The sequence below is a fragment of the Lethenteron reissneri genome, unplaced genomic scaffold (assembly GCF_015708825.2).
Source record: "Lethenteron reissneri isolate LAM-NWPU_2019-01 unplaced genomic scaffold, ASM1570882v1 scaffold_1222, whole genome shotgun sequence".
Taxonomy (NCBI): Eukaryota; Metazoa; Chordata; class Hyperoartia; order Petromyzontiformes; family Petromyzontidae; genus Lethenteron; species Lethenteron reissneri.
The window spans coordinates 11793-37125 of NW_026890918.1; the positions used below are offsets into that span (position 1 = coordinate 11793).

The window sequence follows — 25333 nt, forward strand, 5'->3', positions numbered from 1 at the left end:
AGCTTTGTTTTCGGAAGCGACCTGGCTACAAATGATAGCTCAACGAAGTGGCCTATCGCGTGTGCATTTATAGTAGCCACAAATGTGGAAGACTCAGAGAAAAATCAATGCGACCATGGGGAGAACATGCAAACTCCAAATATACAGGCGTCAACCACCTCCTGGTGTACCAGGCGAGGTAGTTTGCATCTCGCCACCGCGCCCCTACTGTGCCAACTCGCGGCGTTTTATCCACCGGCGCACGCTCGTTGTTGTGAACGTCGTTCCTCTGCCCTCCGTTGTTGCTGGAGGGCGACTGCCTCCAATTGCCCAGCAGCAGCAGCGTCCTCCACAGAGGCCGATCTTGACACCGCTGGTACCGGTCATCGGCAAGTCCCACTCAGCTCCACGTCCTCCTGTACCGCATCAGCCAATCTCGAACCCCACCACCTCCACTAATAAACACTACCACCATTATCGTATATCATCGTTATCATCAACACTCCCAGGATATCGTCACAGTGAAATGTTTTCGCATGGTATGATTTAAATTGGCTCCATAGCTGCTCTACTTTATTTGTTTTGTTTTCGTAATGGAAAAACATATTAATCTATCCACTCCCACTCCACTCATACTCCACTCACACTCCACTCATATTCACACTCCATTCACACTCCACTCACACTGCACTCATATTCACACTCCACTCACACACCACTCACACTCCACTCATATTCACACTCCACTCACACTCCACTTACACTCCATTCACACTCCACTCACACTCCACGAAAACTCCACTCACACTCCACTCACACTCCACTCACACTCCACTCATACACTCACACGCCAATCACACTCCACTCATATTCACACTCCACTCACACTCCACGAAAACTCCACTCACACTCCACGCACATTCCACTCCACTCACACTCCACTCACACTCCACTCATATTCACACTCCACTCGCACTCCACTCACACTCGCACACCACTCACACTCTACTCACACTCCACTCACACTCCTCTCATATTCACACTCCACTCACACTCCACTCCACTCACACCCACACTCACACTCCACTCACACTCCACTCACACTGCACTCATATTCACACTCATACTCCACACACACTCCACTCATATTCACACTCCACTCACACTCCACTCACACTCCACTCATATTCACACTCCACTCACACTCCACTCACACTCCACTCATATTCACACTCCACTCACACTCCACTCACACTCCACTCATATTCACACTCCACTCACACTCACACTCCACTCACACTCCACTCATATTCACACTCCACTCACACTCACACTCCACTCACACTCCACTCATATTCACACTCCACTCATACTCACAATCCACTCACACTCCACTCACACTCACACTCCACTCACCACCACCGCCACCAACCTCCTACTCACCGTCACCACCATCAATCAGCACCCTGGCAGCGCACCGCGACAAGCTGCCCGTCAACACCCCACCTCTGGGTGACAACAAACCGAGTGACACCGAAGATGGGCACGTTCCAAACGCCCCCACCCCTCACCCCCCACCACCCCCGGAGTGAAATTGAACAGCACAGCGCACTTTTGTGTCCAGCACCACGCTGACAAAATCAGCCCCAGCTCCCCCACTCAGCAGCTTCGCTCACCCCCCCCGCCACTCACCACCTCCCCACGCGTCGTTATCTTACTCGGCGCTACTCAGCGAGTTAATTGGCGCTAACTCGCAATAAGCGATCCGCTCCGACGGAAGAGGAGACCGCTGATGTCATGGCGAACGATGGAACCTCCCGATCGGAATCTGCGCAGCGATGATTTCATATATTCTGTGGCCGGGTTCCAGGTTTTCAGCGGGCCGCGTGGCTCAGCGGGCGCGCAATCGGGAGGCCGCGAGCTTTTATTCAGATTGGGGGATTCACTCAGCCCACCGTTCCTCCGGGGGGTCGATAAAACGAGTACCACTTTGTGAGAAACACCAAAGGCGACTGCTGCCATCGGAACGTGGAGTTTCCGCCACTGGCTCACGTTGACTTGTTGACCTTCCTTGTCGCAGGTACCAAGCGGCCGTCAGTGCACCTCCTCGCCTTCGTCCGCCGAGCCGGCGCCGCTGAGCGCGCTGGGTTCGAATCCGGGCTGCGTTCTGAGTTTGCGTCACCTGCGATTAAACCGTGTTCTCAAGTTCAGCAAGTTGATGGTCTCAGCTCGAGTGTGCAATGACCGCACACACAACACACACACACACGCGCACACACACACACACGCACGCGCGCACACACACGCGCGCACGCACACACACACGCGCACACACACGCACACACACACACACGCGCGCGCACACACACACACACGCGCACACACACGCACACACACACACACGCGCGCGCACACACACACACGCGCACACACACACGCACACACACGCGCACACACATACGCGCGCGCACACACGCGCGCACACATGCAACGCGCGCGCGCACGCGCGCATTCCAAGAGGTTACCGTTTAAATCGGCAAATTTCTCGGTTCTGAGAATGAAAAAGCTCGGGTTGATTGCCGCGCGCCGATGTTCATCTCGAGCGGGACGTGTGAGCGAGCGCAGCGCCCCATCGTGTGCCGAGAACAGAGGGCACTTGAAGCGATCTCGGAAGTAGTTCTGTGATATCTCTTCCGCGGGCTGCTCTCCAGCACAGCGGGGAGGCTCACCCAGCACCAACTCCAGACACCACCTCCCCCCCTCCCCTCTACCCCCCCCCCCCCACCACATCTTCCAGCTCCCCCAACTCTCACTCTTCCCTCCCATCTCCTCGCCCCCCCCCGACCCTCCCCATCTCATCCTTCCCCTCCACCCCCTCCCATCACCAAACTTCCCCCCCCCCCTCTTTTCGTCCCTCCCATACCCATCTCCCCCACCTCCCAGCATCACCCCCGCTCTCTTTACCCCCCCCCCTCTCCCGCCTCTCTCTCAATCTCACTCCCCCTTCACCACCCCGCCCCCTCCCTCCCCTTACCCCCTCGCTCCCCCCCCCCCCCACTCCGAGGTGTCCCCCGTGCCGCGGCTCCCAGCCGGGCTCAGGTGCGCGCCGCGCCGCAGGAGCCATGATCCCCTCTCACGCCGCCACCAGCAGGGCCAATGGCTTCGCCCCTCGCTACTCACCGGGACAGAACCCCCCCGCACGGGGCTCCTCTTCGGGGAACGCCGAGCTCATACTGCTCAGAGACACGCAAGCACCGCCACCGCCATCGCCATCATCAGCAGCAGCAGCACCGCCCGCCGTATCCGACGCTCTTCTTCTCGAGTCTCGAGGTGCCGCGCTGAGTCGCGACCCCGCGGCGCCGCCGGGCAGCGCTGGGGAAGCTCCGCGAGACACGTGGGGGAGGAAGGTGGACTTCCTGCTGTCCGTCGTCGGCTTCGCCGTGGACCTGGGCAACGTGTGGCGGTTCCCTTACGTGTGCTACCAGAACGGTGGAGGTGCGCTCCGGAACACGTGTCTGTGTGCGTGCGTGCGTGACTGTGTGTGTCTGCGTGCGTGCGTGCGTGTGTCTGTGTGTCTGTGTGTGTGCGTGTGTGTGTGCGTGCGTGTGCGTCTGTGTGTGCGTGTGTGTCTGTGTGTATGTGTGTGTGCGTGCGTGTGCGTCTGTGTGTGCGTGTATGTCTGTGTGTGTGTATGCGTGTGTCTTTGTATGTGCATCTGTGTGTGTCTGTGTGTATATGTGTGTATGCGTGTGTCTGTAAATGTGCATCTGTGTGTGTGTCTGTATGTGTGTGCATGTGTGTGTCTGTGTATGTGCATCTGTGTGTGTCTGTGTGTGTGTCTGTGTGTGTGTGCATGTGTGTGTCTGTGTATGTGCATCTGTGTGTGTGTGTCTGTATGTGTGTGAATGCGTGTCTGTGTGTGTCTGTGTATGTGTATGTCTGTGTGTGCATCTGTGTGTGTGTGTGTATCTGTATGTGTCTGTGTGTGTTATGGGGAGCGGTGGTGTAGCGGTTAGCGCGCTGGGCTACGAACCTGACGCACCGAGTTCGATTCCCGCTCACGGCCAACACCAGTGACGACTATCTGAACCGGTCCTGGGCCTCCCGTAGGTCGACTCAGTCTCAAATTATTGCCTAGTACGATGTGTAAATATCGCCACTAGGGAGACAAAGGCGGCCAGGCGTGGTGCTGGCCACCCACCCCTTCGTGTGCCGTTCCGGCCTTGCTGCTCGCTAAAAGCACTTGCCCCAACAGTCTGCTACAGGCTACACGGGGGATCTTCGTGTTATGGGGAGCGGTGGCGCAGTGGTTAGCGTGCTACGCTACGAACCAGAGGTCGCAAACGGGTTTTGATTCCTTACCCGTACCCGGCCGCACCAGGGTCGCAAACGGGTACCCGTACCCGGCCGTACCCGTACCCTAGCCGTACCCGGCCGGGTAGGGTACGGGTACGGCCGGGTACCTGATTGCGATTGCGACCTCTGGGATGAAGCCATGTTGCAGGCGCGGGTGGGTTGATTCTCGGAACTTGAATTGTGAGAAGAGACAAGACGTTGGGAAATGAATGACAAACAGTTACTCACCAGTGACTCACAGTCTACCCGTACCCAGGGTCGCAAACGGGTACCCGTGTGCTGTGTGTATGCTGTGTGTATGCTGTGTGTATGCTGTGTGTACGCTGTGTGTGTGCTGTGTGTGTACGATGTGTGTGTGCTGTGTGTATGCTGTGTGTACGCTGTGTGTGTGCTGTGTGTGTGCTGTGTGTGCTGTGTGTACGCTGTGTGTACGCTGTGTGTGCGCTGTGTGTGCGCTGTGTGTACGCTGTGTGTACGCTGTGTGTACGATGTGTATGTGCAGTGTGTGTGCGCACGCTGCCGTCTTTACTTGAGCGTCATTCAACATTGTTATGTTAAATTGTTGCTACATTATCTAAACTTTGTTAAATGTAAAATGTTAAAACTCTGTACGCTTTAAATGTCTCGATGTAACCCAGCACGGTTGGCTGCGAGCGGTGCGAAATAAGTTTAACACACACACACAAACACACACACACAAACACACACACACAAACACACACACAAACACACACACACACAAACACACACAAACACACACACAAACACACACAAACACACACACAAACACACACACAAACACACACACAACACACACACACAAACACACAACACACACACACAAACACACACACAAACACACACAACAAACACACACACAAACACACACACAAACACACACACAACAAACACACACACACAAACACACACCAAACACACAAACACAAACACACAAACAAACACACACACACACACACAAACACGCACACACACAAACACACACACAAACACACCCAAACACACACACACACAAACACACACACACACAAACACACACACAAACACACACACACACAATCACACACAAACACACACACAACACACACACAAACACACAAACAAACACACAAACAAACACACACAAACACACACACAAACACACACACACACACAAACACACACACAAACACACACACTAACACACACAAACACACACACAAACAAACACACACACAAACACACACACACACAAACACACACACAAACACACACACACAAACACACACACACACAAACACACACACACAAACACACACACACAAACACACACACACAAACACACACACACAAACACACACACACAAACACACAAACACACACACACAAACACAAACACACACAAACACACACACAAAACACACACACAAACACACACACACAAACACACACAAACACACAAAACACACACACACACACAAACACACACACAAACACACACAAACACACACACACAAACACACACACACAAACACACACACACAAACACACACACACACAAACACACACACACACAAACACACACACACAAACACACACACACACTAACACAAACACACACACAGGTCGCCCTGACAGCAGACCGTCGTGTTCTTAACCTTTCTGGGGATCATTGAGTGTCCGGGCTAATGAACATGACGCGGGACGACTGACGAGTAGGGGGGGGGGCACAAGGGCGAGGGGGGCACTGGCACTTGGAATCGCCACGAGTCGTCGACTCCGGGAGCACGTGACCGCGTTTGGCGTGCGGCGCGCGCGTCCGCCTTTGTCTTCCCCAACCCCGTAATGTCCACGAGGCGTGTCGGGCTACTCGTTTAGGGCCGAGTGTACCTAACGGTGGCCCACGCGAGGTTGAACCGCCGATCGCCACCGACAAAGAGTGTGTGTGTGAGTGCACGCATCACCACGACACGAGTGTGTGAGTGTGTGTGTTAGTGTGTGAGTGTGTGTGTTAGTGTGTGAGTGAGTGTGTGTGAGTGTGTGTGAGTGTATGTGAGTGTGTGTGTGAGTGTGTGAATGAGTGTGAAAGTGTGAGAGTGTGAGTGCGTGAGAGTGAATGAGTGTGAGTGGGGGAGAGTGAGTGAGTGGGAGTGTGAGAGTGTGTGAGTGTGAGTGAGTGTAAGAGTGTGAGTGCGTGAGAGTGAGTGAGTGTGAGAGTGTGAGTGAGTGTGTTAGTGTGTGTGAGTATGTGAGTGAGTGTGTGAGTGAGTGAGTGTGTGAGTGAGTGAGTGTGTGAATGAGTGTGTTAGTGTGTGTGAGTATGTGTGTGTGTGTGAGTGTGTGTGTGTGAGTGTGTGAGTGAGTGAGTGTGTGAGTGTGTGTGAGTGAGTATGTGTGAGTGTGTGTGAGTGTGTGTGAGTGTGTGAGTGAGTATGTGAATGAGTGTGAAAGTGTGAGAGTGTGAGTGCGTGAGAGTGAATGAGTGTGAGTGGGGGAGAGTGTGAGAGTGTGAGTGGGAGTGTGAGAGTGTGTGAGTGTGAGTGAGTGTAAGAGTGTGAGTGCGTGAGAGTGAATGAGTGTGAGAGTGTGAGTGAGTGTGTTAGTGTGTGTGAGTATGTGAGTGAGTGTGTGAGTGAGTGAGTGTGTGAGTGAGTGAGTGAGTGTGTGAATGAGTGTGAGTGTGTGTGAGTGTGTGAGTGTGTGAGTGTGTGAGTGTGAGTGAGTGTGTGAGTGAGTGAGTGTGAATGAGTGTGAGTGTGTGTGAGTGTGTGTGTGAGTGTGTGAGTGTGTGAGTGTGAGTGAGTGTGTGAGTGTGAGTGAGTGTGTGAGTGTGTGAGTGTGTGTGTGAGTGTGTGAGTGTGTGTGAGTGAGTGTGTGAGTGAGTGAGTGTGTGAGTGTGAGTGAGTGTGTGAGAGTGAGTGTGAGTGAGTGTGTGAGTGAGTGTGTGTGAGTGAGTGTGTGTGACGTCACCACGGTTGTTGTTGTGTGTGTGAGTGTGTGTGAGAGTGTGAGTGAGACTTTCTCATCTGCGCCGCGGGACTGCATCGTTACCTGGTTTACAAGCTGGGGGGGGGGGCGGTGGCGGGGGGCTCATACGCGAACTCAGGAGAGGCGGTGTAGGGGTGGGGGCCTGCTCCGCGTTAAACCAACTCGGAGCAAACGTGAACGGCGACAGCGGGTCCCGCGATGCTGCCGCTCATGTGAAACACCGCGCCAGGGATCGCGTGCTTTTGACTCTGCGAATTTAGAACTTGGGGGGGTGGGGGGGCTGAAGCTTCAGTAGGGGAAGGGGGGGGGGTCAGGGTTCAGCTCACTTCAGCCCCCCAGATGCTGCGGGAGTGCTCTGCGTACACACAGCGTACACACGTGTCGCATTGCCTCTCCGGCCAGACGCAGCTGCCCGGTCTCCAATCTCCCCCTCGGCTAACCCGGCTACCACGGGGGTCCCGGATGGATGTGCCCCCCTCCCCGCGCCACCCCCCCTCCCCCAGGAGCCTTCCTCTTCCCCTACATGGTGATGGTTGTGTTTGGGGGGGTCCCTCTCTTCTACATGGAGCTGGCGCTGGGGCAGTTCCACCGAACGGGAGCCATCTCGCTGTGGAGCAAGATCTGCCCCCTCTTCAAAGGTACGGGGACACGGGCGGGGAGCGGGGTGTCAGGACATTCGGGCACACAGCGGCAGCGTAGTGCACAGGCGTGGTCGTATACAGGTACGCCCGTCATATAGGTGTGCACACATATGGGGGTGCTGGTATACACGCGGGCCGGTATATAGGTACAGTACACATATGCCCATTTTCAGGTGTGGGGTCGTCCATAAATGACGTCATGCATATGGGGGGGGGTCAGACATTTGTGACGATGTGTGACGGGGGGGTGGGGGTTGAGAAATGTGACGTCACATCAAAATGCGCAACTTTTAATAAATACAGACAACACGTTCTACTTAATTAAATAGACGTTTTAATAAATGTTTTCTCTTACAACATCAGAGTGCAGCGCCATATTAAATACGCACTACAATGACAATAGTTTAAAGAGATTTGAAGCATGTTTTATTTTGGGGGGGGGAAGCTTTGTGACGTCATATTTGAGGGGGGGGGGGTCTGACTTTTTGTGACGCCGTGTGACGAAGGGGGAGGGGGGTCAAAAATCGTCAAAAATCGCGTGACGTCATTTTTGGACGGCCCCTGTATCTGTATACAGGTGTGTCTGTGCGCAGCTGTATATATACAGGTGTGTTTGTCAACAGGTGTGCCTCTATACCCATGTGCTCGTATCTCGAGGTGCCCGTGTGCACGTGTCGCTCTCTGCTGTACCCCCCCCCGCCCCCCTAACACCCGGGATCCGACCCGCAACCCCCCGGCGCCAGGCGTGGGCTACGCGATCTGCGTGATGTCGCTCTACGTCGCCTTCTACTACAACACGGTGATCGCCTGGGCGCTGTTCTACCTCTACTCGAGCCTCACCGCGGAGCTGCCCTGGGCGCACTGCGACAACGCCTGGAACACTCCCCACTGCTCCGACTACTTCCTGCGCGACAACTCCACGTGGGGGGCGCACTCGCGATCGCCCGCCGAGGAGTTCTACACGTGAGCTGCGTCGGTGGGGGTGTGGGGGGGGGCGGGGGTGTGGGGGGGGGGGCGGGGGGGGGCAGACAGGGTGATACCGGAGTCACGTGTGGGACAGGGGCGGGCGGGACGTGCGGGGGGCCACAGAACGCGTGGGACATGTGGCTCTTGACTCGGGTGCAAGCGCAACAAGCAAAAACATGAACAAGAAACATCTTAAAGTGACTTCACGCAACAGAAAAATCCAGGGAAAAACATCAAAGTCTTCCAGAAAAAACACTGCGTTTCAACGCTGTGTACAAACATCCCAGTGGGATGCAAGTCAAACAATAACAAGCATAAGACAATTTTGATTACAGTTAACAGTCTAACTCTGTACTACAACAAACAAATATGGGTAAACCAAAACGTTTACGAACTCACCGAAATAAAGCGATAAAAACAATGTAACAGTGATCATAGGAACTGTGATTCAAATGTAACAATAAACGATATACACATAACATGTACGACCAAACTTTGCAGCCATAGCTGGCAGCATGAGTCCCTCCATAACAGCAGGAGTATCAGTTAGGAGTATCAACATTTTTCAATGCACAGCAGCGGACCATGCGTGGAACGCATCATCGCTACGACTACCATCACCAACATCATCACATCCCTTCCAAGACAACGATCCCCCGTGTAGCCCTATCAGACTGTTGAGCAGCACCTACGAAGGCCGGTGCCGCGCACGAGGGTTGGGTGACCAACACTACGCCTCCGATTAGCACGCTTGGCTACGTACGGTGCGAAAGAAGTCCATCGTATATCCCGACTGATAACACTGGTCAACAACAACAAAAACATATTTTTCTGGCCTGGACTTTTGCAGCTGTTTTAGACTAATTTCAGGGTGCTGATTCCAAATCTGATCTCAGATTTGCTCTATCACATCTCGTTTTTATGCTATCGGCATACCCCATTTTCATTGATTTTACCCGAAATTAACTCTGTCACTTATGATTGCAAGTTGTTGCGAGTCAGTGACTGCTTTAGTATATGGTGCTGTATTTTTAGGATAGTGTGTTTATAATATAATTTTATGTAGATATCCACATTTATTTAATTTTTTTCTGCAGTTTTTTTTGAAAATGCAATATTTGATATCTCAAAAACCTGATGTGATAGACAAAAACTGTGTAGACCCGTGTAATATTTAAACATCGCACCAGCGACCTATTCGCATATTCACTGTCGCCGGTGTTGGCCGTGAGCGGAAATTGAACTCGGGTGACCGGGTTCGTAGCGGAGGGCGCTAATCACCGTGCCACCGCTCCCTCTTCCACGCGCCACACTCTACCACCATTACCACGGCCACCACCACCATCACGACCACCCCCACCACGGCCACCACCACCTCCACCACCACCACCCCCACCACCACGGCCACCACCACCGCCACCACCACCACCACGGCCACCACCACCACCCACATCACCACCACCACCATCACCCCCACCACCACCACCACGACCCCCCCCCCCACCACCACCACCCACATCACCACCACCACCACCCACATCACCACCACCACCACTACCACCACCACCACCACCACCACGGCCACCACCACCACCACCCCCACCACCATCACCACGGCCACCACCACCCCCACCACCACCACCGCCACCACCACCCCCACCACGGCCACCACCACCACCCCCACCACCACCACCACCACCCCCACCACCACCACCACCACCTTGCAGGCGGCACGTGCTGGGCCTGCACAACGCGTGGGGGCTGGAGGACGTGGGCTGGCTGCGTTGGCCGCTCGTGGCGTGCGTCGCGCTCGTCTTCCTCGCCGTCTACTTCTCCCTGTGGAGGGGGGTGCGCACGTCCGGCAAGGCGAGTCCCTGGGGGGGGGGGGGGCTACGGGGGCGCTTGGGGGGGGTCTTGAGACGTAAGGGGACCCCCCTCCCCTCTCGCCCCAATCTCCATCTGTTGGTAAGTGGTGGAGATGGGGGTTGTTGTGCAGATCGGGAGTGAGCGTAGACAGTGGGGACATAGCTGTTTGTCAATTCTGGGGGGAATGGAGTGGCTGAGCGCGGCGTGGTGGAGCGCGGCGTGGTGGAGCGTGGCGTGGTGGAGCGTGGTGGAGTACGGCGTGGTGGAGCGTGGCGTGGTGGAGCGTGGTGGAGTACGGCGTGGTGGAGCGTGGCGTGGTGGAGCGTGGCGTGGTGGAGCGTGGCGTGGTGGAGCGTGGCGTGGTGGAGCGCGGCGTGGTGGAGCGTGGCGTGGTGGAGCGCGGCGTGGTGGAGCGCGGCGTGGTGGAGCGTGGTGGAGCGTGGCTGAGCGCTGCGTGTGGGCTTCAGGTGGTGTGGTTCACCGCCACGTTCCCCTACCTGGTGCTGGGCGTGCTGCTGGTGCGCGGGGCCACCCTGCCCGGCGCGTGGCGCGGGGTGCGCTTCTACCTCACCCCCAACTGGGACCGCCTCCTCGACAGCGAGGTGCGTGGAGTGGGGGCCGCGAGGGGGCGGCTGACGGGGGTCCCCTATCGGGGTCTAATGTTGGGACCCGGGTTGTGTAGATGATGGGTGGGTGATAATGAGTGGGTGATGATGGGTGGGTGAGGATGGGTGGGTGATGATGGGTGGGTGATGATGGGTGGGTGAGGATGGGTGGGTGATGATGGGTGGGTGATGATGGGTGGGTGATGATGGGTGATGATGATGAGTGAGTGATGATGGTGGGTGAGGATGGGTGGGTGATGATGGGTGGGTGATGATGGGTGGGTGAGGATGGGTGGGTGAGGATGGGTGGGTGAGGATGGGTGGGTGATGATGGGTGGGTGATGATGGTGGGTGAGGATGGGTGGGTGATGATGGGTGGGTGATGATGGGTGGGTGAGGATGGGTGGGTGAGGATGGGTGGGTGAGGATGGGTGGGTGATGATGGGTGGGTGATGATGGGTGGGTGATGATGGGTGGGTGAGGATGGGTGGGTGAGGATGGGTGGGTGAGGATGGGTGGGTGATGATGGGTGGGTGATGATGGGTGGGTGATGATGGGTGGGTGAGGATGGGTGGGTGAGGATGGGTGGGTGATGATGGGTGGGTGATGATGGGTGGGTGATGATGGGTGGGTGAGGATGGGTGGGTGAGGATGGGTGGGTGAGGATGGGTGGGTGATGATGGGTGGGTGATGATGGGTGGGTGATGATGGGTGGGTGATGATGAGTGGGTGATGATGGGTGGGTGAGGATGGGTGGGTGAGGATGGGTGGGTGAGGATGGGTGGGTGATGATGGGTGGGTGATGATGGGTGGGTGATGATGGGTGATGATGATGAGTGAGTGATGATGGGTGGGTGAGGATGGGTGGGTGATGATGGGTGGGTGATGATGGGTGGGTGAGGATGGGTGGGTGAGGATGGGTGGGTGATGATGGGTGGGTGATGATGGGTGGGTGAGGATGGGTGGGTGATGATGGGTGATGATGGGTGGGTGATGATGGGTGGGTGATGATGGGTGGGTGAGGATGGGTGGGTGATGATGAGCTGGTGAGGCGATGGTGTGTGAGGGTGAGCTGGCGAGGCGATGGTGTGTGAGAGTGAGCTGGTGAGTGGGGGTGAGCTGGTGAGGCGATGGTGAGTGGAGGTGAGCTGGTGAGGTGATGGTGAGTGGGGGTGAGCTGGTGAGGCGATGGTGAGTGGGTGTGAGCTGGTGAGGTGAGGATGAGTGGGTGTGAGCTGGTGAGGTGATAGTAAGTGGGGGTGAGTTTGTGAGGTGATGGTGAGTGGGTGTGAGCTGGTGAGGTGAGGATGAGCTGGTGAGGTGAGGGTGCGTGGGGGTGAGCTGGTGAGGTGATGGTGAGTGGGGGTGAGCTGGTGAGGTGAGGGTGCGTGGGGGTGAGCTGGTGAGGTGATGGTGAGTGGGGGTGAGCTGGTGAGGTGATGGTGAGTGGGGGTGAGCTGGTGAGGTGATAGTGAGTGGGGGTGAGCTGGTGAGGTGATGGTGCATGAGGGTGAGCTGGTGAGGTGATGGTGAGTGGGGGTGAGCTGGTGAGGTGATGGTGCATGAGGGTGAGCTGGTGAGGTGATGGTGAGTGGGGGTGAGCTGGTGAGGTGATGGTGCATGAGGGTGAGCTGGTGAGGTGATGGTGCATGAGGGTGAGCTGGTGAGGTGATGGTGCATGAGGGTGAGCTGGTGAGGTGATAGTGAGTGGGGGTGAGCTGGTGAGGTGATGGTGAGTGGGGGTGAGCTGGTGAGGTGATGGTGAGTGGGGGTGAGCTGGTGAGGTGATGGTGAGTGGGGGTGAGCTGGTGAGGTGATGGTGAGTGGGGGTGAGCTGGTGAGGTGATGGTGAGGTGATGGTGAGTGGGGGTGAGATGGTGAGGTGATGGTGAGTGGGGGTGAGCTGGTGAGGTGATGGTGAGTGGGGGTGAACTGGTGAGGTGATGGTGAGTGGGGGTTAGCTGGTGAGGTGATGGTGAGTGGGGGTGAGCTGGTGAGGTAATGGTGAGGTGATGGTGAGTGGGGGTGAGATGGTGAGGTGATGGTGAGTGGGGGTGAGCTGGTGAGGTGATGGTGAGTGGGGGTGAGATGGTGAGGTGATGGTGAGTGGGGGTGAGCTGGTGAGGTGAAGGTGAGCTAGTGAGGTGAGGGTGAGCTGGTGAGGATGAGCTGGTGAGGTGATGGTGAGTGGGGGTGAGTAACGACGGTGACTATGTAAGTCGTGGCTTTGTCACCGCACGTGTGAACTCGTGTGATTCCCATGATGCATCGCGGCGTGATGAGGCTCGCGCGCGCAGAGTTAATTGCCCCCCGCTAATTCATGCCCCAGAGGTAGGGGAGGGGGGAAGGGGGGATAGAGCCCCCCCCCCCCTCCGTCACCTCCCACCAGAGGGAAGCGCCGGTCCCAACTTAATCTGAACACCTGTCTAGAAAATATAATTATCCTCCGGTGATGGAGCGCTCAAACATCATCTCCGTCACCACCACGACCATCACAAACAACCATCTCCGCCTTCGCCGGTGTCACTTGGGTGACCACCCCAGGGCTCTGGTGCCAACCGAGACTCGTGCCGGGGGTCTCTTTGGGTGTCTCTCTCCTGGCCGCGCACAATGAATGATGAGCTCGAGTCGTCGTCGGCTCCCCGTGTCTCAGGTGTGGGTCGCAGCAGCGGCCCAGGTGTTCTTCTCGCTGGGCCCCGGCTTCGGGGTTTTGTTGGCGCTGGCGAGCTACAACCCCTTCCACAACAACCTGTACAGGTGCGAGTCGCAACACACCTGCGCCGAACGCAGACACGAACCGCGACAACCACAATCGACGCGACTGCCCCCCCCCCCCCCCACCCGTGTCCCTGTGCTGCGTAGGGACGCGATTGTGACCAGCTCCATCAACTGCGCCACGAGTTTCATCTCGGGCTTCGTCATCTTCACTGTGCTGGGATACATGGCGGAGAGGCGCGGCGAGAAGGTGGAGGACGTGGCGAAGAACATTGGCGAGAGCTCCACCACTTACACCACCACCACCTCCACCACCATCACCTCCACCACCACCACCACTTCCACCACCTCCACCACCATCACCTCCACCACCTCCACCATCACCACCACCATCACCTTCACCACCACCTCCACCACCATCACCACCACGACCACTTCCCACCCCCTCTGCCACCATCACCTCCACCACCACCTCCACCACCACCTCCACCACCACTTCAACCACCACCTCCACCACCATCATCTCCACCACAACCACCACCACCACTTCCACCACCTCCACCACCATCACCTCCACCACCACCTCCACCACCACCACGACCACCATCACCTCCACCACCACCTCCACCACCATCACCACCACGACCACTTCCACCCCCTCCGCCACCATCACCTCCACCACCACCACCACCTCCACCATCACCTCCACCACCACCTCCACCACCACCTCCACCACCACCACCACCTCCACCACCATCACCACCACCACCTCCTCCACTACCACCACCATCATCACCTCCACCCACCACCACCACCACCTCCTCCAATACCACCTCCACTACCACCTCCACAACCACCACCTCCACCACCACCTCCACCACCATCACCACCACCATCACCACCACCACCTCCACAACCATCACCTCCTCAACCACCACCTCCACCACCATCACCTCCTCCACCACCACCACCTCCACCACCTCCACCACTACCACCACCTCCACCACCATCACCACCACCTCCACCACCATCACCTCCACCACCTCCACCATCACCTCCACCTCTACAACCACTTCCACCACCACCTCCACCACCACCACCCTCACCACCATCACCACCACCACCACCACCACCATCACCTCCTCCACCACCACCTCCACCACCTCCACCACTACCACCACCTCCACCACCATCACCACCACCTCCACCACCATCACCTCCACCACCTCCACCATCACCTCCACCTCTACAACCACTTCCACCACCACCTCCACCACCACCACCACCCTCACCACCATCACCACCACCACCACCATCACCACACCTCTACCACCATCACCTCCACCACCACCTCCACCACCACCTCCACCACCATCACCACCACCACCTCCAACACCACCATCACCATCACCTCCACCACCTCCACCACCATCACCACCACCATCACCACCATCACCTCCACCACCACCTCCACCATCACCTCTACCACCACCACTTCCACCACCACCTCCACCACCATCACCTCCACCACCACCACCTCCACCATCACCTCCACCACCATCAACTCTACCACCTCCACCACCACCACCTCCACCATCACCTCCACCACCACCACTTCCACCACCACACCACTAAACATAACCCTTCACCACCTCCACCACCTCCACTACCACCACCACCACTTACCCTCCACCACACCTAACCCTCCACCACGATTCACCACTACCTCCACCACCGCCAGCTGAGGCGATGCGACAGGAGGAGGGATGAGAGGGGATGAGAGGGGATGAGAGGGGATGAGAGGGATGAGAGGGGATGAGAGGGGATGGTTTGTGGGTGGTTTCATTCTCGGCGCTTCCCCCTCCCCTCGTGGGGGCACAGTGGGGGGGGGGGGGCTCACCTGTGGGTACCACCCCCCCCCCCCCCAGTCGAGTAATGGACGCCCCACTCCCTCCCCCGCAGGCCCGAGCCTTCTCTTCATCACCTACCCCGAGGCGATCGCCACGATGCCCGGCGCGCCATTCTTCGCTGTCATCTTCTTCATCATGATGGTCACCCTGGGGCTGGACAGCACGGTGCGACGCGGGTTCCCCCCCATCACCTCACCTCACTCACCTCAAACACCTCAACTAACCTCACCTCACCTGACCTCCATCTGAACTCACCTCGCTTCAGCTCACTCACTTCAAACACCTCACCCGACTCACCTCCACCTTGCCGCACTTCAACGCAACTCACCTGACTCACCTCAACTAACCTCACCTCATCATGGGACCTTCTTTGCCAGTACCAAAATATGATCACAGGTTTTTTTCCCCTTTTTTCTGGCAACAAAACAGTTGTGTTAGGATGTTAAAATACCAAAGTGAAACCTTTTACAAGGAATCATGTTGCTGCATTCACCACAATGCTGTGGTCAGAATGCAAACAAAAAACGTACTCTGATAATATATGCATTGTCCTTGAAACTGACTGGTCCACACCAGAGACAGCTTTCTTTTGAGCCTAGTCTCAAACGGTGTTAGACCAGAGGACGCCTTTTGGCCTTTTGGCGTCCTCTGGTCTATGATCACAGTTTGTTTTTGTGTGCATTCTGACCACAAGCATTGTGCTTAATGCAGACCACGATTCCTCGTAAAAGGTTTCACTTTGGTGTTTCAACCTCACCTCACCTGACCTCCAACTCAACTCAGATCACCTCACCTGACTTCACCTGACCCTGGTTCGACACCATATGCACATCACCTGCTATGGCGCACACGCACGCAGACACAGGTCCACCGTGTAGCCCTACGGACTGTGAAGCAACGCGGTGCCCGCGAGTAGCGCCCGCCTGCGGAGGCCGGCGCGTCGCACGAGCGAGCGGGCGGAGCGCCGCGACCGTCAGCGCCATCGCACTCGCTGCTCGGAAGGGCACCACACGGGCGCACAAGTAGCTACACATGTAGTAGCAACACATGTTGTAGTAGTAACTACACATGTAGTAGTAGTAGTAGCTACACATGTTGTAGTAACTACACATGTAGTAGTAGTAGTAGCTACGGGCCCCGTACTTTCAAGGGCCCCGCGCTAAATGCTTTCAAGCTATCAATTCCGGTTCAGTGATTCTGCACTTGCTCTATTACTATAGTACTGGACCGCCTTCGACTTTTACGAACGACTGGGTGTTTAAGGTTAGCGATTTGTCGTATGATCTGGCTGTATAGCAAATGCAAAAACACAACTACTTTACTATGCAAGTTCAACATTTATTTGTTTTAATATTTACGTGTTATATTTTTTTTATTTAGGGCCCCTTTATAACATGTGCTACAGGCCCGCGCACTAGCTTCTTAGTCCGGCACTGCTCACGAGGGGTAGCCAGAGGATGCCGCCCGTCTCGGAGGTGGAACGTCGACGACGATGCGATCGGCTCGCGTGCAAAGGTGGCACGCGGACCGGTTGCGTTGCGTGGCCGTGAGAGGCGGCGGCCGCTTGTGGAGGCCTTCATCCAGCAGTGGATAGATGACGGCTGATGGCGGTGACGTTGGCGACGACGTGTGTAGTTCGGAGGGCTGGAGGCGATCGTCACGGCGGTGACCGACGAGTTCCCCCGTGTGTTCTCGCGGCGCCGCGGGCTCCTCCTGCTCCTCGTGGTGTTCACCTGTTTCCTGGGCTCGCTGAGCACGCTCACTCAGGTGAGTGTCTCGCTCGCTCAGGTGAGTGTCTCACTCAGGTGAGTGTCTCACTCGCTCAGGTGAGAGTCTCACGCTCACGCAGGTGAGAGTCTCACTCTCGCTCAGGTGAGTGTCTCACGTTCACGCAGGTGAGTGTCTCGCTCAGGTGAGTGTCTCACTCAGGTGAGAGTCTCACTCACTCAGGTGAGTGTCTCACTTGCTCAGGTGAGTGTCTCACGTTCACGCAGTTGAGTGTCTCACGCAGGTGAGTGTCTCACTCAGGTGAGTGTCTCGCTCGCTCAGGTGAAAGTCTCACGCTCGCTCAGGTGAGTCTCACGCTCAGGTGAGTGTCTCACTCGCTCAGGTGAGTGTCTCGCGCAGGTGAGTGTGTCACGCTCACGCAGGTGAGTGTCTCACTCGTTCAGGTGAGTCTCACGCTCGCTCAGGTGAGTGTGTCACGCTCACGCAGGTGAGAGTCTCAATTCCACAGGTCGGTCATGAACTCACGCAGGTGAGACCGAGTCACCCTCGCGCAGGTGAATCTCGCTGAGTAACCGCGCATGAATGAAGGTGGCCTACGCACTAACAGTGGTGGTGCTGCCCGCGTCACGTGGTGTACTATGTGTGGCGCTATGCATGGGGACGTGATGGTCTATGCGTGGCGCTGTGCACGAGACGTGATGGTCTATGCGTGGCGCTGTGCATGGGGACGTGATGGTCTATGCGTGGTTGTTGTGTGCTGCGCGCGGTACATGATGTACTTTGCGCGTTGACGCGGGGCGAGACGTGGCCCGCTCCGCGTGATGCGCGTGCTGTGTGTAGAGTGGCCTGTCTTGAGGCTTGAGGTGGAGTAAGCGTTCAGATGGAGACCTCGGTCACCAAAAAGAGTGAAGTCAATAGAAATAGCGACAAAAAACAACAACCGCATCGCGTGGTACATTGAAAGCATTGCGCAGACACAAATGGATGTGAGACGCGAGTTAACGATTGCACTCCCTGCAGCGCAAATCGGCTCGGCAAGATTATTTTTAGACTGATCATGGTACAACTACCAGAAGGAATTATGTAAACATGAAAGCAGGTGCAGGGTGACTATCGTACTGAGATTTAATCGGAGGAGCGTATCATCTTGATGTCAAACGAAGTCATCGTAAATAATCGCCAGTTTAAAATCAAACTGTGACCGAGGTGGTAGAGTTCGATACGGGGCGTTGGGGGGGAGTGCTGTGCTACGCGTACTCTGCGTGCTGTGCGTGGGGGCGCTATGCGTAGTGCGCTGTGCTACGCTATGCCTCGTGTGCTGTGCGTGATTCGCTTTGCGTCGTGTGCTGTGCGTGATTCGCTTTGCGCGGTGTGCTGTATGGGCCATGCTACGCGTGCTTTGTTACACGCGGCATGCTATGCGCGCTGTGCTGTGTGGCCAGGGAGGCGCCTATGTGGTGAAACTGCTGGAGGAGTTTGGCACCGGAGTGGCCATCATCGCTGTGGTTTTGTTCGAGTCCATCGCAGTCTCCTGGTTCTACGGCACGGACACCCCCCCCCCACCCACCCCCCTCCTGATCCCCCTTTCTCCATCCTCACTCCTCCCCCACTTCTTCTCCCTGGCCCCTGTGCCTACCCGTACCCCATCCCTTTTCATCCGGACCCCAGACGGCGTGACCCCTGATATCCGCACTCAGTCAACCTGCCGCGTCACACACCAGCTGCAATATCCAGAGTGGCGTCTTAGATGATGGGCCGCCTGTGTGCACCTGCGCGCGCATGTGTGTGTCTGTGTGTGTCTGTGTGTGTGTGCGTGTGTGGGGAGCGTGTGTGTCTGTGTGTGTCTGTGTGTGTCTATGTGTGTCTGTGTGTGTGTGTGTGGAGAGCGTGTGTGTTTGTGTGTGTCTGTGTGTGTCTGTGTGTGTGGAGAGCATGTGTGTCTCTGTGTGTCTGTGTGTGTCTGTGTGTGTCTGTGTGTGTGTGGAGAGGGTGTGTGTCTGTGTGTGTGTGCAGAGCGTGTGTGTCTATGTGTGTGAAGAGCGTGTGTGTCTGTGTGTGTCTGTGTGTGTGTGGAGAGGGTGTGTGTCTGTGTGTGTGTGTGTGGAGAGCGTGTGTGTCTGTGTGTGTCTGTGTGTGTGAAGAGCGTGTGTGTCTGTGTGTGTCTGTGTGTGTCTGTGTGTGTCTGTGTGTGTGTGTGTGGAGAGGGTGTGTGTCTGTGTGTGTCTGTGTGTGTGAAGAGCGTGTGTGTCTGTGTGTGTCTGTGTGTGTCTGTGTGTGGAGAGGGTGTGTGTCTGTGTGTGTCTGTGTGTGTGAAGAGCGTGTGTGTCTGTGTGTGTCTGTGTGTGTCTGTGTGTGTGTGTGTGGAGAGGGTGTGTGTCTGTGTGTGTCTGTGTGTGTGTGTGTGGAGAGGGTGTGTGTCTGTGTGTGTCTGTGTGTGTGAAGAGCGTGTGTGTCTGTGTGTGTCTGTGTGTGTGTGGAGAGGGTGTGTGTCTCTGTGTGTCTGTGTGTGTGTGTGTGGAGAGTGTGTGTGTCTGTGAGTGTCTGTGTGTGTGTGGAGCGTGTGTGTCTGTGTGTGTGTGGAGAGGGTGTGTGTCTGTGTGTGTGTGGAGAGCGTGTGTGTCTCTGTGTGTGAAGAGCGTGTGTGTCTGTGTGTGTCTGTGTGTGTGTGGAGAACGTGTGTGTCTGTGTGTGTGTCTGTGTGTGTGTGGAGAGCGTGTGTGTCTGTGTGTATCTCTGTGTGTGTCTCAGTGTGTGTCTGTGTGTGTGTGTGGGGAGCGTGTGTGTCTGTGTGTGTCTCTGTGTGTGTGTGGAGAACGTGTGTGTGTCTGTGTGTGTGTGGGGAGCGGCTGTCTAGCGGTTAGCGCGCTACGCTGCGAACCCGGCGAGTTCGATTCCCGCTCAAAGCAAACACCAGTGACGATTATCTGAACCCGTCATGGGCCTCCCCTAGGTCGATTCAGCCGTAACTGTGTAACTGGTGTGGTGTGTAAACATCGCCACTGGGGAAACAAAAGCGGCTGGGCGTGGTGTTGGCCACCCACCCCCTCGTGTACCGTGCCGGCCTTCATAGGTGCTTGCTAACAGCACTTGCCCCAACAGTCTGTACAGGCTATACGGGGGATCTTTGCCTTGTGTGTGTAAGGCGGCCGAGCGCGGTGTGCCGATCACACCACCCCCTCGTGCGCCGTGCAGGACCTTCATATAGGTGCTCGGCAACAGCACTTGCCCCAACAGTGCGTGAAGGCTACGCGGGGAATGTTTGTCTTCGTATTGACCGGGGTGTGTATACAGCCTCGCGCCTGACCCACCTGTCCGCTCCGCAGGTGTCAGGCGGTTCTCGTCCGACATTAAGGACATGCTGGGCTTCACGCCCGGCTTGTTCTGGCAGGTGTGCTGGGCGGCGTTCTCCCCCATCTTCCTCTCCGTGAGTTCCACACATCAGGTGCACTCACCTGGTACATGTTTCCTCTACGACACGCGCTTATGAAAATATCCTAGTCCGGTCTTATGCACTCATTTTCAGAGTTGATGAGACACCATCAGTGTGAGGGCTGCCACACGTTTGAAACCATTGGAGGTTGCAAGTGGCCCGCGGGTCTTACAATGAAGAACACCGCCCTGTTCACTCGGAGAATATTTCAACACATTTTGTGGTAGAATTCAATATTTTTATGAAGATTATTATCAACACACCTGGAAGAGGTTCTCAAACCACCCGATGTCATGTTTTAACTCACCTGCTACAGCTTCCAAAATACGCCTGGAGCCGAGATATCCTTCTTGAAGACTGTTGGGTCTTGGTTTTGAGTGTTATTTTATATTTAACGAGGTTTATCATTTTTTGTCGTTGATTCTGAGATCACTTCGTTTTTTTAAAATCAGTAACCAATTCTAAACGTCGACGTGTGGTGCGAGAAGGCAATACAGTTATAGATTCTGAGATATGAGAATGATGATCAGCCATAGACCTCGTCCGTGCAGATTTCCTTCTGCGAGGATGCGAGATCTTCCTCGTGAGCTGTCCCCTCTCTGCCCTTCCGTATCTCTCCCTTCTCTTTTTTTTACGATCAGTGGAAACAATAAGATGCTCGTGGTATTCGGCACTTTGCTTCGTTCATCATTTCGTAATTTTTATTTTATTTTTTTTATTAACATTTTTAAACTCTGCTTCTCGCCCCCTTTCCCCCGACTCTTCCCCGCTCGCTCCCCGATCTCCATCGCTCTCTCCGCAGCTAATCTGCTTGAGCTTCCTGCTGACGACTCCGCAGCTGCGACTCTTTGACTACGCGTTCCCCCCGTGGAGCATCTCCGTGGGCTACGTGGTGTCGGCCTCCTCCTTCGTGTGCGTGCCGCTCTACATGATCTACGCGCTGGTCCGCGCGCCCGGCACACTGCGGCAGGTGAGGGGACGGGGTCGGCCGAGGGGTCAGATTCAGCTGAGCAGTCGAGGTCAGATTCTTGTAAGAGGTTGTGGTTGGGATTGGGGGTCTGTGTTGCCATCATAGGCAGAGTCGGGGTCATGGTTAAGAGTGAAGGTCAGGGTTGACCGGGACCTCGTTATTTGTTGAGTGTGGTAGTCCAGCAGCCTAGGGGACCCACGTGGAGTAGCCAGGGTTGGTGGATCACGCAGAAATCGCCAATCTGGTGAGACCTCCAAAACACACTGGATGTCTATGCGGCCAAATAGAAGGCAGCACAGCAAGTCGGTTCATGTTTCCACAATCTGTGGGTGCAACGGTGAATGTTATTCGCGGATCGGAATTCGTTTTTTTTTTCATGAGCAGCGTGCCACGGTTTCCTGCCACACGCAAAGCACTCAATAACGAGGTGACCAAGCACTCCGATGCCGTGACCTTCCTGAAGACAAAAGAACGAGGTTTCCGTCGAGGCTGTCCAGGGTAAATAGACGACCACAATATTATTATTATTAAAACGAGTGGAGCCGCCCTGCCCGGGTCACCACAACTTCCCCCATTTGACAGAGCCGCCGCTTATCGCGACCCATTCCCCGCTCTTATCGCCCCCTTGGGCGCAACGCACGAACGCGCTCATGAAGACACCTCCCGCCGTGTTGGTGGTGGCAGCTGATAGTGGCGCAGCACTGGGCGATTCCGTGGCCGTGGTGGTGGTGGTGGTCAGTGCGGCCCACACGAATGGGCAGCGGTGTCACAAGCGTACCCCACCAACTCACGCTTTGGGGCTTTTAAGTTTAAGTAAAAAAAAGGCCACCATCGATACCTCCACCGCCATGGCTTCCACCTGCCAGATTCCACAGCAGTCGGCCACTCGTGACTGACTGGCAGGGTCTGATCTTAGTCTCAGCACCGTTCGTGGAGTCGTACACTGCGGTTGTAGATATCAATGCCCCCCCACCCCCCCATATCAGGGTCTCCAGTCTAATGGACCTTAGAGTCACCACCGTTTCAGATTTACTTTCTCAAACAAGCGGCATTTTATCGTATTAGGAAAAAAAAACCCCCGTTTAGAATGATTAGGACAAATAAATAAGAAATCACTTCCCTGGAAAAAAAATTATCGCGCTCAAGACTCAGACAAATATTTACCCACGCCTGTACTACTTTGAGAACAAGCACACTTAACAGGCGATGCGATTTGAGGAATAACAGAATGATTGTGTTCATTGGTACGAGTTGAGTAATTCCTTCCACTTACAAACACGGAAACGCAGTAAAGGACTGGAACCAGGCCACGACGAACACACGGGACATGGGCCCCGAGATTACAGCCTTGCCCCTCAGACTCCAGCCTTGCGGCTAGGACCACAACCTTGAATTTCGATTTAAAGCTTTCGTGACTGCAGGGATTCATCTTCTTGGTTCTTTCGGTAAAGTCACGTAGAAGGGAAGTAATAAAATAATAAAAATAAAACATAATAAAATAATTCTCACGACGTTTCGGCCACAACGCAAGCAGCCATCCTCAGGTGAAGACCAGTGTCTGTCGGGGAGACAGCGTTCAGACACTGGTCTTCACCTGAGGACGGCTGCTTGCGTTGTGGCCGAAACGTCGTGAGAATTATTTTATTATGTTTTATTTTTATTATTTCATTACTTGCCTTCTACGTGACTTTACCGAAAGAACCAAGAAGATGACCACAACCTTGTCCGTTGCCTTGGCCCTGACACCTCTTAGCCTTACCCTTGAAATAACCCCACCTTGCCCCCTCGTAGACCCCGACTCTGCTGGTTGTGAAATGCTGCCCTTGCCCCTGTGAGACTCCAGCCATGACCCTGAGTGTCCGTGTGCCCACAGAGGCTGCGCGCGGTGGTGACGCCTGAGGCGAAAGGGAGGTCTCAACCTGGCCTCGCGTCTCCCCTCGCAGTCACGTCCCACGCCTGAGCGAGACAGCAGGGGGCCTCTGGGCTTGCCCTGAAAGGGAGAGAGAGAGGGAGCAAGAGTTCTCGGCCTTGCCCCCTGAGATGCTCCTGCGTGGCCCCGTGGGAGACTGCGGCTTCAGCAAAGAAGAGTTGAGAGTGGTGGGGCACTGCCAACTTCTGGATCACCCCCACCATGAAATTGCATTCCGGCGACGAGGAACTTAACAAAACGATAGCATCACACATCACAACAACAACAACAATGACACACGTCGATTATGGACCGATGTATACAATCAGGGAACAACTAATGCGTGGTAATTGTTCCCACAATTTATTTAGGGAGCTGAGTGGTTATGAGGTGCAGGATGATGAAGGGGTTGAGAATGAGATGTATGAGTGGGTTGTGGAAGAGGTGCAAAGAGAACATGTGATTGGAGATTCATTATGAGTGGGCTTGGAAAATATTGAAGAGGTTCAGGAATCTGGGGAGCATGGGGAGGGTGGAGAATTGGGCCCAGGAATACAATCGTTACGTGGATTATGTATTCACCTCAGAAACAATTCTACCAATGATGCAACGTGTCAGCGTCACCTTATACGTTTAATACAAATATGTTATTTGGTAACAATTTCTGACTATGGAAGGGATTGTCTTTTACTCAACAGCTCGTAATGGTTAACCATGCACATGCAAGGCTATACGTCAGGACACATACACAAAAAAGTTGGCATTCTTTTCAGACCCCGTGCCGTGACGTGCGGTCTCCAACTCACGTGGGTGTAAATCTTGACTCGCTTGTGTTGTCATCGAAACGTCCGAGATTTTGTTTATTTTATTTTTCATTAATTTGAACCTATTTACGTGACTTTACCAGAAGACCCAAAGAATAATCACGTGGTGTACTCCGACTCTCCGGCCTCTCTCCTCGTGTGCGACGAAAGAAGGGCCATCGCCCCAAATGTCGCCTAGTGTGTACAGTACTCGTCATTGTAAAGCTATCGTGTTGTTGAGCTGTTGAGTTGTCATTTTTGCTTGTGCGCCACTGCCAAACGCAGCAGCAGCAGCAGTAACACTAAACAATGCTTCATAGGGAGGTTTGCCGGTGAAGAGGTTGAGGAGGTTACGGTGCACGTGATGCAGGAGGAAGAGAATAATGAGATAAGGCCCGGGCAGCCTTGTTTAGAGATGGGAAACATCGTGGAGGTTTGGTAGCTGCAGAGCTTGAAGAGGAGGATGGTGT

At 55.2% G+C, this 25333-nt stretch overlaps 1 protein-coding gene across 1 annotated transcript; it reads left to right on the forward strand.

Annotated features, from left to right (window-relative positions):
- Nucleotides 1–3086: 3086 nt before the first annotated feature.
- On the forward strand, nt 3087–24672 carry LOC133361758 (sodium-dependent serotonin transporter-like). Its single transcript, XM_061580755.1, has 13 exons — nt 3087–3474; nt 7824–7958; nt 8705–8924; nt 10655–10793; nt 11261–11395; nt 14052–14155; nt 14261–14388; nt 16076–16188; nt 17659–17790; nt 19194–19293; nt 21075–21175; nt 21984–22151; nt 24025–24672. Exons 1-13 carry the CDS (start codon nt 3102–3104, stop codon nt 24109–24111), a joined length of 1935 nt encoding a protein of 644 aa, XP_061436739.1. The 5' UTR covers nt 3087–3101; the 3' UTR covers nt 24112–24672.
- Nucleotides 24673–25333: the final 661 nt, after the last annotated feature.

Bases quoted from the DNA above. Each gene is read 5' to 3' on its own strand.
- LOC133361758 (XM_061580755.1), top strand. From the start codon at position 3,102: ATGATCCCCTCTCACGCCGCCACCAGCAGGGCCAATGGCTTCGCCCCT. The intron at 17,791-19,193 runs GTGAGTGTCTCG...CTGTGTGGCCAG, and splicing joins CGCTGAGCACGCTCACTCAG to GGAGGCGCCTATGTGGTGAA. The intron at 19,294-21,074 runs GCACGGACACCC...TCCGCTCCGCAG, and splicing joins CGCAGTCTCCTGGTTCTACG to GTGTCAGGCGGTTCTCGTCC.